At 41.5% G+C, this 14392-nt stretch overlaps 1 protein-coding gene across 5 annotated transcripts in view; it reads right to left on the bottom strand.

Annotated features, from left to right (window-relative positions):
• The window catches only part of IFT52 (intraflagellar transport 52), a 37981-nt gene extending 26789 nt beyond the window's left edge, over nucleotides 1-11192 (bottom strand). For 2 of the 5 annotated variants that reach the window (XM_086331733.1, XM_086331732.1), the window contains exons 1-6: nucleotides 11136-11192; nucleotides 8717-8844; nucleotides 7962-8049; nucleotides 6889-7018; nucleotides 6520-6595; nucleotides 5383-5454 (exon numbers count right to left, since the gene is read on the bottom strand). In XM_086331733.1, the coding sequence (XP_086187859.1) occupies nucleotides 5383-5454; nucleotides 6520-6595; nucleotides 6889-7018; nucleotides 7962-8049; nucleotides 8717-8835 (485 nt within the window). In that variant the 5' untranslated portion in view covers nucleotides 8836-8844; nucleotides 11136-11192. Of the gene's footprint in view, nucleotides 1-5382; nucleotides 5455-6519; nucleotides 6596-6888; nucleotides 7019-7961; nucleotides 8050-8716; nucleotides 8845-10826; nucleotides 11001-11135 lie in introns of those variants that run through there. The other 3 variants (XM_086331734.1, XM_086331735.1, XM_086331736.1) reach the window with 2 other exon arrangements.
• Nucleotides 11193-14392: the final 3200 nt, after the last annotated feature.

The raw sequence follows: 14392 nt of genomic DNA on the forward strand, positions 1-14392 counted from the left end.
CAATTATTTCCTTCCTGTGTCAGTTCTCCCTGTCCCTTCAGTAAAGTCTCACCTACAGCTATGACTTCTATGTCTCATCGTGGTTGAGAAGAGGTACCTGCCCCACATTACCCATTCTCTTCCTTCTACCCCGAACCTAACAGTATCCCAGTAAGGGGGGCTACAGCCCAGGATTTCCAGAGCAGGAGCAGAAGGAAGTGAACAGTTGCCAAGGAGGAAGAAAAGGGAGAAACAGTTGTGTGTATGTCAGGGCCCACCCTTTCCCACACTTTCCCAAGTGCACTCAAGGGAGATAATTCTTAAGAAAGCAAAGAGAATGGTCGCTTATAAGATGAAAACTGTCAAGCTATTTATATGCCTCTATTTCTTTTATTATTACTAAGAAATCAATCAGACTGACATTTTGATGAGACTTTAAGTGTTAGGTCCATGAATCAAGGCAAATTGGAAGTGGTCAAACAAGAGATGGCAAGAGTGAATGTCGACATTCTAGGAATTAGCAAATTGAAATGGACTGGAATGTGTGAATTTAACTCTGATGACCATTATATCTACTACTGTGGGCAGGAATTCCTCAGAAGAAATGGAGTGGCCATCATGGTCAACAAAAGAGTCCGAAATGCAGTACTTGGATGCAATCTCAAAAATGACAGAATGATCTCTGTTCATTTCCAAGGCAAACCATTCAATATCACAGTAATCCAAGTCTATGCCCCAACCAGTAACGCTGAAGAAGCTGAAGTTGAACGGTTCTATGAAGACCTACAAGACCTTTTAGAACACTCAAAAAAGATGTCCTTTTCATTATAGGGGACTGGAATGCAAAAGTAGGAAGTCAAGAAACACCTGGAGTAACAGGCAAATTTGGCCTTGGAATACGGAATGAAGCAGGGCAAAGACTAATAGAGTTTTGCCAAGAAAATGCACTGGTCATAAAAAACACCCTCTTCCAACAACACAAGAGAAGACTCTATACACGGACATCACCAGATGGTCAACACCAAAATCAGATTGATTATATTCTTTGCAGCCAAAGATGGAGAAGCTCTATACACTCAGCAAAAACAAGACCAGGAGCTGACTGTGGCTCAGATCATGAACTCCTTATTGCCAAATTCAGACTTAAACTGAAGAAAGTAGGGAAAACCACTAGACCATTCAGGTATGACTTAAGTCAAATCCCTTATGACTACACAGTGGAAGTGAGAAATAGATTTAAGGGCCTAGATCTGATAGATAGAGTGCCTGATGAACTATGGAATGAGGTTCGTGACATTGTACAGAAGACAGGGATCAAGACCATTCCCATGGAAAAGAAATGCAAAAAAGAAAAATGGCTGTCTGGGGAAGCCTTACAAATAGCTGTGAAAAGAAGAGAAGTGAAAAGCAAAGGAGAAAAGGAAAGATATAAACATCTGAATGCAGAGTTCCAAAGAATAGCAAAAAGAGATAAGAAAGCCTTCTTCAGCGATTAATGCAAAGAAATAGAGGAAAACAACAGAATGGGAAAGACTAGGGATCTCTTCAAGAAAATCAGAGATACCAAAGGAACATTTCATGCAAAGATGGGCTCGATAAAGGACAGAAATGGTATGGACCTAACAGAAGAAGAAGATATTAAGAAGAGATGGCAAGAATACACAGAAGACCTGTACAAAAAAGACCTTCACGACCCAGATAATCACGATGGTGTGATCACTCACTTAGAGCCAGACATCCTGGAATGTGAAGTCAAGTGGGCCTTAGAAAGCATCACTACGAACAAAGCTAGTGGAGGTGATGGAATTCCAGTCGAGCTATTCCAAATCCTGAAAGATGATGCTGTGAAAGTGCTGCACTCAATATGCCAGCAAATTTGGAAAACTCAGCAGTGGCCACAGGACTGGAAAAGATCAGTTTTCATTCCAATCCCAAAGGCAATGCCAAAGAATGCTCAAACTACCACACAATTGCACTCATCTCACACGCTAGTAAAGTAATGCTCAAAATTCTCCAAGCCAGGCTTCAGCAATACGTGAACCGTGAACTTCCAGATGTTCAAGCTGGTTTTAGGAAAGGCAGAGGAACCAGAGATCAAATTGCCAACATCCACTGGATCATGGAAAAAGCAAGAGAGTTCCAGAAAAACATCTATTTCTGCTTTACTGACTATGCCAAAGCCTTTGACTGCGTGGAGCACAATAAACTGTGGAAAATTCTACAAGAGATGGGAATACCAGATCACCTGATCTGCCTCTTGAGAAATCTGTATGCAGGTCAGGAAGCAACAGTTAGAACTGGACATGGAACAACAGACTGGTTCCAAATAGGAAAAGGAGTTCGTCAAGGCTGTATATTGTCACCCTGTTTATTTAACTTATATGCAGAGTACATCATGAGAAACGCTGGACTGGAAGAAGCACAAGCTGGAATCAAGATTGCCGGGAGAAATATCAATAACCTCAGATATGCAGATGACACCACCCTTATGGCAGAAAGTGAAGAGGAACTAAAAAGCCTCTTGATGAAAGTGAAAAAGCTGGCTTAAAGCTCAACATTCAGAAAACAAAGATCATGGCATCCGGTCCCATCACTTCATGGGAAATAGATGGGGAAACAGTGGAAACAGTGTCAGACTTTATTTTTCTGGGCTCCAAAATCACTACAGATGGTGACTGCAGCCATGAAATTAAAAGACACTTACTCCTTGGAAGAAAGTTATGACCAACCTAGATAGCATATTCAAAAGCAGAGACATGACTTTGCCAACAAAGGTTCATCTAGTCAAGGCTATGGTTTTTCCAGTGGTCATGTATGGATGTGAGAGTTGGACTGTGAAGAAGGCTGAGCGCCGAAGAATTGATGCTTTTGAACTGTGGTGTTGGAGAAGACTCTTGAGAGTCCCTTGGACTGCAAGGAGATCCAACCAGTCCATTCTGAAGGAGATCAGCCCTGGGATTTCTTTGGAAAGAATGATGCTAAAGCTGAAACTCCAGTACTTTGGCCACCTCATGCGAAGAGTTGACTCATTGGAAAAGACTCTGATGCTGGGAGGGATTGGGGGCAAGAGGAGAAGATGAGATGGCTGGATGGCATCACTGACTCGATGGACGTGAGTCTCAGTGAACTCCAGGAGTTGGTGATGGACAGGGAGGCCTGGCGTGCTGGGATTCATGGGGTCGCAAAGAGTCAGACACGACTGAGTGACTGAGCTGATCTGATCTCATCTAAGTGTTAAAGCTAAACACCCACCCCCAAAACTAATACAGGACTTCTCCTAAGATGTGTGAATGAGTAAGATTAGCTGGGAAAGTGTATTCCTGGAAGAGGAAGCAGATATGTAAAGGTCCTAAGGTGAGAGAGAGCTTAGCATACTTAAGGAATTCAAACAAAGTCAGGGTGGCTACAGCAGAGTAAGAGAAGGAAAAAGACAAGTGATAAAATACACGGGGCTAAAGGACAGCCTGAGACTCCAACAGCTAAGAGATTTCAAAGCACGAAGCAGGGCTGCTTATCCACACCTCAGAGCCTCTCAAGACACGGTTCTGCTTCCGAGATAACCCAGGAAAGGAACAATCTGCCATCTGCCCTTCACGAGACTGAGGAAGTGAGACTCTGACAGCAGGTAAGTTACACGCCTCATACCTTACAAGCACTCCTGCAAGTATGCCTCGCTGGAGTTTCCCAACAGCTAAGATTCATATCGTCCCCAGTACACAGATATAGCAACTACAGCTAAGAGTCACTCTGTGCTGGGCCACCCTGCAAGGAAGGCATGAAATTGGAAACTTCTAAATCCTTCTAAATCCAAGTCCACAGTTCTTTTACTTCTTTACCAAGAATCAGATTGTGATTCTTAAATGTCCAAAAATGTTAACTTATATGTTGCTACTTATTTTTACCCTTTATGACTTTACTGTGGTTTCATACTAAGAAAGATTTTTTTTTACTCTAAGATTATAAAACATTCACTTATCGTTTCTTTCAGTACTGTTGTGGTCTGATTTTTAATATTTATAAATTTAACCCATCTGAAATACATTTTGAGATGTGGCATGAAAATAGAAATGTTTTCCAAGTGAAAAACATTTTAGCCAAAATTATACCATTCATTCCCCAATAATCTGAAATGTCACTTTTACTATAAAATAACCCTTATCTTCCATATATTTTGGGTCTAATTTTTTGTTTTTCACTAGTTTGGAATTAGTATCACAGTATTTTAACTACTAGAGGTTTGTAATATGCATTAATGATATAAAAACATTCAACTTTTATGGGGCAGAATATCCCAAAGTAAAATGATAAACTGGGAAAAATACTTGCAACCAATGGAGGTCTTGTAAATGGATAAGATATACCATCAACAGGAAAACAGATCAAATGCGTGAATAGGAAATTCACAGGATAAACACAATCAGTCAATAAACTTTGAAGGCCATCCTATTCATAATCCAAGAACTACACCTGAAAATAAAGTGGTATCATTTCTCAGTAGAATATTCTATGCTGGCAAGAGAGGAAAGGGATGTTCGTAGGGACCGTAAACGCTACACGTGCCTGGAGGGTGATTTGGCAATGCACCACATTTGGCAATGCATCAACTGGAACATCTGTGACCCCGAAATTTAAACACCAAGAATCTGGCCTACTAAGATACTAGCATAAGTGCTCAAAAACTGTGCCTACAAAGATGTTCACTTTGTGCTTTGTTATTTATGACAATTAATATAAAATGGTGGAGGACAGGGAAGCCTGGCATGCTGCAGTCCCTGGGGTTGCAAAGAGTTGGACACGACTTGGGGGCTGAACAACAACAATATCAAACTGTGTATAATAAAAATAAGGAAAAGAAGTTAAGAGTCTGCCTTGGAGCAGACTGCCTAGCACCGAAACTCAGTTCCGACACTAGTCAAGTGAGCCTGGGCAACTACACTCTCTGTTAACTCGTCAATAACCTTAGAGGCTGCTGTGAAGATTAACTGAAGTAATAATACATGCCATGCCTACGACACAGTAAGTGCTCATTAAATGTTAGGTGGTATTATTAATGCAAAATGTTATAAAATTACCTAAATGTCCAGTAAGAGGAGACTGGCTAGATTAGGGTACATCCAACTGAATCCAGTCATTATTAAAAGGATAAAGTACCTATCCCTATTTTTATATATGAAAAAAAAGATTTTTAAATCTAAATGTTGTTTAGAAGGATTATCTTTGGGGAGAAGGGCATGGATTTAGTTAGAGTGGAGGGTTCTATTTTCTTCCTTTTGAACTGATCAAACTGGTTTTTTGATGAGAACTACTTTTGTAATCAAGAACGAAAATGGTTTCATTTTGAAAAAGGAAACTCTTCAAATGACAATTCTGCCCTCTTCAGGTGGCCTCGGAGAACACACTCACTGCGCGTTGTTTCCACTGCTCTCCTCATCAAGGATTCCAGGCACCGCCTTCCCTGCAGCCCGGCTAATCTCCCTTGAAGAAAAACGAATTAAAATCTAGTAAACAACAACAACAAAATGTAGGGATTTCACACTCCATTCATTAATATAACTTTCAATCAGATACGAGGACTGTGCAGTCAAAATACAATTCTTAAAAAAATTAAAAGTACTCCTACACACTTCTATCTCTTCTGGAAGTTTGCAAAAGTTAATATGAAAATGTAAGAGTTAGTTGCTCTTTCTTGAGTCCTGAGGAAAGGGCTCAAATACGTGTTAGACCCACATTCTTGCCTTGTATTCTAGACTCTGGATCTTCAGACCCTACGTACCTGGCAAGTTGAAGTGTGGAATGAATTGTTCTGGACACGGGGACCAGAGGGTCCTTGATGTTGCCCCTCACGCACTCAGTTCCTGTTTTTTCAAAGCTCTTACGGTTTAGGATTCAATGGATAAGAAAAAAACGAGTTTCATCTTTGGTTCCAGGGGTGAATATGACCCCGGGCCTTCGATGCCCTCTGCCACAGCGACCAGTTCACGATGAGCCCGTGGCCTAGGTCAGCTCAAAGAGACCACACCTCAGGTCTACTTTTGTTAAGCAGGTTGGAACCAAGGCCTGCACTCTTGCCCTAACTCACGTAGCATGAAGATACCAATTTGGGAACCGTTAGAAGGATTCAGTCCACACACACCGGAGAGCAGAGCCAAGAGAGCTGCAGAGAAATGGGACTGGAGTCCTGATGACATTGTGATCTGTCGGTCCGTATCCAAAGCACACCCAACTTCTCAGCTTTTCAATTACATGAATCAATACAATCTCCCCATTGCTTAATCCCATTTGAACAGGGTTTTCTGTTACTTGAAATTGAATATATTCTGTCAAAAGGTGATGTGGAGTCGGGTTTCAAAAGATGGGAGTAATATTATTTGATGGATGAGAAGTGATATAATACAATAAACTATCATTTAATAAAATAAAACAAAAAGGCAAGAAAGGAAAACGGCTGGAGAAAACAATGTGTGAGAAGATAGAAGGGAAGAGTCACGGAGGAAAGAGGAGAGTCATCGGCAAAGTCATTTCCACTTTTGATATGCTTACCTATTCAAGACTCCATTGGAAACTAGAGCTTCTTTAGGATGGAAATACTTGTAATACACATTTCTAACCACAGCATCTTTAGGGAGAAAAGAGAAGGTGGTGCATCTTAGATTAGAAGTAAGTTTGATATTATAGACATGTACAAATTTTGACCTGAAGGGAATCCTGGAACTGTATTCCAATCACTCTCATTTCATACATGGAAGAAGCTAAGCACCAAAAAAGTGAGACTGCTGGGGAGGTCAGAATGCAGGACCGTGCACCCTCACAGCCCAGGGCTTTCTCCATTGTACCATCAGGCCCAGAGGACTATGATATAAATAATAAATAGGAAGTTACTGCCTCTAATAAAATAGTAATAATAATTACCATTATTAACCATGATTCCATATTCTTCTAGGAGAAAGTTAATGTTGGTATCAAATCTGGATTCCCCACCCTCTCCTAGCATCACAAGGATGTCTCCACCACCATCAAGGTATTTCTTTAGGATTTCAAACTACACAAAGAAAAAAAAAAAACAATCTATAAATTTATGCCAAAGACCTTTGTCAAAAACACTGTGAATAAGATCTTAACTAGCTGAAAAAGAAACACTTCCAATCTGTAAAGGCACTTAAATATAAGTTTATATTAAGAAAACATAAAACTTACTATGTTTCAATAGGATTTCCATATTTGTCATTAGCATAAAGCTCCAAAATACTCAAACTGAAACCACATTTTCCCAGTTGACTATCTGGACAGCACAAGTGGAAAACTACTAGCTAAAGGAAGATTACAAGTCACAGTTGTGTAGATCCCATACTGTTTATCCATTCAGCTGTTGGTGGACACCTGGGTTGCTTCTGTCTTTTGGCTGCTGGGAATGGTGCTCTCGATGAACATGAGTGTACAAACACCTCTTTGAGATCCTGCTTTCAATTCTCTGCATATATCCCAGAAGTGGGATTGCGGAATCACAGAATTCTGTTTGTCATTTTTTAGGAACCACCATCCTGTTTTCCACAGTGGCTGCACCACTTCACCTCTCCACCAATGGTACACAAGGGGTCCAATTTCTTTACATCTTCACTCATTTATGTTTGGGTTTCACATTTCTCATTCTTTGTCTAGCCATGAAACAGAGTTTAAAAATAGCTAAGAAATAGTTTAATTTTAAATGGAATTTCCTATTTTTAAAGCAAAAATATGGCAAAGAGGTATGGCTGATACTGAACTCGCCTGCACTGTCTGTCTGGCACTTTTCATGCAAAAACTCAGCCACACCACACCATAGCTGTTGTGCTGCATGAATCATTACAACTCCACGATGAAGAGAGAGATGAAGTGACCACCTTGAGGCCTCATAGGTAAGTGGCGAAGAGGAATTTACGTTCAAGATTTCAGAGCCCATTCTCCTAGCTATCTCACTACCAGTCTTCTTTACGAATATTTCTTACCTCAGCTGCGGTAAATTTTTCCCTCGGCCCAGCTGTAATCCATAGTTTCACCCCAATGAGCTTCTCAGGTGTGATTTCATCTTTTAAGCTAGAAATATGATTTTAAAAGCAAGTGTCAGATCCATGATTTAAACCAATTTATGAGCTATTTTAGCATCTAAACTGTATGGAATCAGAGGCTACAGAGGCCCAGAGATGAAGGATTTAGAGGTACCTAGTCTAGCTTCTCTCTCAAAAGTGAGACTCCTCTCTAATAGGCCTGCCCCAGAGTCATCAGCCTCTGTTCAAATATACCTATAAGCCAAAATTCTAGGTATCTTAGATTAGACTAGACCACACTAGAGCATAAAGAAGTCCCCCAACTACTAATTCAATCAGCTCTACCATTAGCTCACATGACTACATATCCTTACCCATTAAGAAAAACCATGCATACACACTCAGAGATATTTTTGGTTTTTCCTTTCCCTAAACTGAAGTACTGACCTGAGTTAAAATATGGAGAAAGCCTTTAACCTCTGAAAAACGCATATATGTATAATTAGAATAATTTTTGACTTGTAATTTGGGGGGACAACTTAATAAATATGCTAATTGCCAATTTTCAAGAGAGATGGTTTAATAATTTACTTCTGAACAATGTTTAGTGGAACCCCTCCCACCGCAAATGCCATTCTTATATAAGATGGATACTTCCCAGTATTACCAGCAAGCTGTTTTTACCGCTCAGAAGGGAAAACAATATACTCGGTCACCTCTGAATTTTCCAATGACTCCGAAGTCTTTTCTGCATGGATTTATAGCCATTGCTCGTGGTGAAGACTTCCTTTTTGTATGCATTGAAAAGAATGGTGCTCCGAAGCTCTTTTTCCATGGTCACCTCCTTATGGGAAAAAGAAGGGACAGAAAAGGGAAACAATAAACAATATTTCAAAAGAAAGATCCTAAAAGGAATAAATGTCTATTTCCTATAATTCATTAAGAAAAGGAGTACAGCTGCAACTTACCTACAATTCCCAAAGGCTGAAAGTGAAATAAATAATCATGGCGGCAGAAACCCAAGGCAAACCCTGGGTTTCCTATCAGCCCACTCTCATGGGCCTGCCCTGCCATCACCCTGCCACATGGGGAACCATGTTTCCAACCTGATTCCTCACCCTTAACTACTGTGAAATGTGGAGTATAGTTTTCTAAATTCTTTTTACACACACACAGTTACAGTTTTATTCACAAAATAGAACCATATGCACTATTCTGCAACACACTTTTTTCATCTAACCTTTATCTTTCACATCTTTCCATGTCACTATATACCACTTTTTTTTTAAGTGCTGCACAGTATTCCATTTTATGGATGTACCAAGATGTATGGCATCAGTCATATACCAATGGACATCTATTTTTCTCCCCAATTTTTTGCTAGTAAAACAGTACTAAGAACATCATTGAACATGACATTTTGGTGCACTTTGCATATCTTCAGAATAAATTCCTATTGAATGGCTAAGTAAATTATTTCTAAATTGCCCTACAAAAAACTAATTTTTACTTTTTTTTTTTCTAATTTTATTTTATTTTTAAACTTTACATAATTGTATTAGTTTTGCCAAATATCAAAATGAATCCGCCACAGTAATTTTTACTTTCACTAACACTAATACATTTCTGTTTCCACACTACTCTTTTTAACTTTTTCATCTTTGCAAATAAGATAGGCAAAAAAAACCTTATTGTTTTAATCTGCACTCTGAAATTAGTAAGAAGACCATCCTTCACTGTGTATATTAGCCACTTGTATTTCTTCTGATTTTTGTGTTCACATATGTGGATCATTTTTCTATTAGGTTTAATACTTTTTAGTTGATCATGAAACAAATATTTTCAGAAGTTTGTTTTTAGACTTAGTTACTGGTAGTTTTTTTGGTTTAGCTTGGATGAATTTTGCAGGCTCTACGGATAGTTTTAAATTTAATAGAATCAAAAGTATTAACATTTTCCTTTTTGGCTTCTGAATTGCACCGTGTATTTAGAAGAGTTTTTGCCATGCTAAGGTTATAAATACATTTCACAATGCTTTCTTCTAGTACTTTTATGATGTTATAATTTTTAAGATTTAAACTTTAGTCCATTTGGAATTTATTTTGGTGTTTAAAATTACTTTTGTTATTGTTTTAATTACTAAAAAGCTGCCTGACACTAATCTATCTTTTCAATGCTGATTTAAAATACACCTTGCCTATATAATAAATCCCTAAAAATTGAATTTTATTATATATTCTATATAATCTATCTGCCTGTAAGTTCCTGCTCAGTCTCAATTATTTTAATTACTATAGTTTTATAATAGGTATGTTGGTGTTGCTGATAAAAGCTAGTCCCTCTATTACTAAGAATTTTTAGAATTTTCTTGGCTAGTCCCACATCTTCCTTCTTCAAACTTAACTTTAAAATGATTTTGACGGGTTAAAAAAAAAAATCCCCCCATGATCTTTTCATGTTCTATTTATCCACGCCCATGCTTATTTTCAGTGTGTACAAACAACATTATATCCTGCCTTCTGATTACCTTAGTGGTTGCATGGCTGCCATAATAAACTCAATATTCATAAGCATCTTTTCTATTTCTGGCCTACTGCAATTTACATATTTCTGCTTCTGTCACAATTTTTGTCCCAGAACAAATTCCTAAGAGCAGGATTCCTGGGAAAAGGGGATGGGACTAGGATGTTACGGCACGGTTTCATGTCAGTGTTCCTTCCCACTTGGTAGGATGACCAAAAACCTTCCAGCAGGAGGCGAATCAGATTCGAGCCCCGTCTGAGGTCTGGGATCCGGGCCTCTATCTGCGCTCCTTTTTTACTTTACCCTGCTGCTGCTGCTGCTGCTAAGTCGATTCAGTCGTATCCGACTCTGTGCCATTTTCTTCTCCAAAGCATGAAAATGAAAAGTGAAAGTGAAGTCGCTCAGTCGTGTCCGACTCTTCGCGACCCCATGGACTGCAGCCTGCCAGGCTCCTCCGCCCATGGGATTTTCCAGGCAAGAGGACTGGACCCTAGTGGACCTCAGTTTTCCCTAGGATATGCCCAGCATCCTCGAGGACACCTGGCCGAGGCCCTCTCCAACTCCCAGGCCTCAGCGCCCTGGCCGGCCCACCGCAGCAGGAATCCGCCCTACCTGAGGCCCGGTGACCACCGTCTGCAACCGCCGCCGCCCAGCACCGCGCGGCCAGGTAACCGCCGCTTAGCAACGGCGGTTGGGAACTGCCCGCTGGGAAGGCGTGGACCGGGGCGTAGCCCCACCTCGGGAGCGACGTGCCAACGACCTGGCGGAAGACGCCGCTACGACTAACTCTTCCAGGAGGCAGAGCCCGGGGTGGGCAGGGGCGGGGCTTATGCGGGACTGTACCATTATTTTGGATAGAGGGGAAATCCAGACAGAACGTGGATTAACTTTAGGCCAAAGACAAACTCACTGGATTTTCTCCTTTAATATCTAGTTTCAGTAAGGGCTTATAAAAACGACTAAGATCATGGCATCTAGTTCCAACACTTCATGGCAAATAGATGGGAAAACAGTAGAAACAGTGACAGACTTTATTTTGGGGGGGCTCCAAAATCACTGCAGGTGGTGACTGTAGCCATGAAATTAAAAAGATGCTTGCTCCTTGGAAGAAAAATTATGACCAACCTAGACAGCATATTATAAAGCAGAGACATCACTTTGCCAACAAAGGTCCGTCTAGTCAAAGCTATGGTTTTTCCAGTAGTCACGTATGGATGTGAGAGTTAGACCATAAAGGAAGCTGAGCGCCGAAGAATTGATGCTTTTTAACTGTAGTGCTGAAGAAGACTCTTTGAGAGTCCCTTGGGACTGCAAGGCAAGTCAAGTGGTTTGGTATTCCCATCTCTTGAAGAATTTTCCACAGTTTATTGTGATCCACACAGTCAAAGGCTTTGGCATAGTCAATAAAGCAGAAATAGATGTTTTTCTGGAACTCTCTTGCTTTTTCCATGATCCAGCGGATGTTGGCAATTTGATCTCTGGTTCCTCTGCCTTTTCGAAAACCAGCTTGAATATCTGGAAGTTCATTTATGTATTGCTGAAGCCTGGCTTGGAGAATTTGAGCATTACTTTACTAGCGTGTGAGATGAATGCAATTGTGTGGTAGTTTGAGCATTCTTTGGCATTGCCTTTCTTTGGGATTGGAATGAAAACTGACTTTTTCCAGTCCTGTGGCCACTGCTGAGTTTTCCAAATTTGCTGGCATATTGAGTGCAGCACTTCCACAGCATCATCTTTCAGAATTTGAAAGAGCTCAACTGGAATTCCATCACCTCCACTAGCTTTGTTCGTAGTGATGCTTTCTAAGGCCCACTTGACTTTACATTCCAGGATGTCTGGCTCTAGGTCAGTGATCACACCATCGTGATTATCTGGGTCGTGAAGATCTTTTTTGTATAGTTCTTCTGTGTATTCTTACCACCTCTTCTTAATATCTTCTTCTTCTGTTAGGTCCATACCATTTCTGTCCTTTATCGAGCCCATCTTTGCATGAAATGTTCCCTTGGTATCTCTAATTTTGTTGACAAGATCTCTAGTCTTTCCCATTCTGTTGTTTTCCTCTATTTCTTTGCATTGATCGCTGAGGAAGGCTGAGAGTTGGACTGTAAAGAAAGCTGAGCGCCAAAGAATTGATACTTTTGAACTGTGGTGTTGGAGAAGACTCTTGAGAGTCCCTTGGACTGCAAGGAGATCCAACCAGTCCATTCTAAAGGAGATCAGTCCTGGGTGTTCTTTGGAAGGAATGATGCTAAAGCTGAAACTCCAGTACTTTGGCCAGCTCATGTGAAGAGTTGACTCATTGGAAAAGACTCTGATGCTGGGAGGGATTGGGGGCAGGAGGAGAAGGGGACGACAGAGGATGAGATGGTTGGATGGCATCACCGACTCAATGGACACGAGTTTGAGTAAACTTCAGGAGTTGGTGATGGACAGGGAGGCCTGGTGTGCTGCAGTCCATGGGGTTGCAAAGAGTCGGACACGACTGAGCGACTGAACTTAACTGAAAAATGAGAGACTCCCCCCGCCCCGCCCCTCCCACCAAGGGCCGAAACTTCGCTCCACCTGGACTGACGAGGCTAGTGGAGTCTTCCGGCGGGGAGTGCGGAAAGCCTAGCCTACATCCCAAGGGCGCAGGCGCAGAGCGGCGGCCCGCCAGAGGGCGGAGGTTTGCTCCAGCGAGCTTCAGTAAGGGTCGCGGTACTGGGAACGCGGGACTGGCGGGTCGGCGCTGTTTTATATGAGAGTTTCTGTCTCCTGGGAGACCGGAGGGGACATCCAGCTGCAGGGCGGGCAGGTTTAATGATGAGAACGGGAATACGACTTAGTTCTTTCTGTTTGATAAGCCCCGCATCTATGAGCGCCACAGTGCCAGACTCAGGATGGGGAGGTGATCCTTTAGGGATGTTGGACCTTGTCAATCCAACCAAAAAATAAAAAATATAGGACTTCTCTAGTGATCCATTGGTTAAGAATCCTCCTTGCAAGGGAGGGGAGGCAGGTTTGATCCCTGGTAGGGGAGCTAAGTTCGCACTTACCAGGCAGCAACTGAGCCTGCAAGCCGCAATGAAAGATCCCCATTGGCGGAAACTAAGATCCTCTGCAGCCAAAACAAATTTAAAAATAAAAAATATAGACCGTTTTGAGGGAGCTCTGAGGGGCTGGAGCTGGGTAGACAGGCATCCTCGTTGAGCAGAGAAGAGAAAAAAGAATAGATCATTAAGGCCATGGCTGGAGAAGGGCTTTTGAGCCGAAGGAATTGCGTTTGGAAAGAGCCGTCGCGAAAATGAGAAACTAGAGGGCGGTGACCACAAACGGGCCAGGCTTCTCCCCAGGGGAGCACTTGGTGGCTGCCTGAGGGAGCATGGATGTGTGTGCAATGCACCTGTCTCGCTGGCTCAAACTGATGAATGCAGAGACTTAAAGATTTTTGTTACAGTCTTCAGCAGGTGCAGAGTTTTAGGGTCTTAAAACACACACACACTCTTTCTTGTTGCCTTTTCTCAGCTACTGTCCCTACAAAGTTAAAGAGTAGAGAAGAGGGTGCTTGTGATTTCTCTTCCTGAGGATGCTGTCTTTCGGTACAAAATTGCGTAAATCCTGTTTGCAGTCAGTGTTCGCTAGAAAACAAAAAAAGTACGTGCCCGAAGAACTGCGCGCTCTACTGGAGACTGTAGAGAGAGCAAGGGCACGAGAATCAGCGGCTTCCAAGTTCAATTCCTGGCTGTGCCTCGTACAGCTAGGTGACCTTGGGCAAGTCGCTTACTATCTCTGAGTGAGTGTTTATCTGTAAAATGAGATTAATAATTTCTAAATACTGGCGTAATGCATATGGTAGATAATGCATATGAAGCTCTGTGCTCAATAAACAG

Source organism: Bos grunniens, chromosome 13 (assembly GCF_055505025.1).
Source record: "Bos grunniens cultivar Pamir isolate PY7600 chromosome 13, Bosgru_T2T1.0, whole genome shotgun sequence".
In the NCBI taxonomy this organism is placed as follows: domain Eukaryota; kingdom Metazoa; phylum Chordata; class Mammalia; order Artiodactyla; family Bovidae; genus Bos; species Bos grunniens.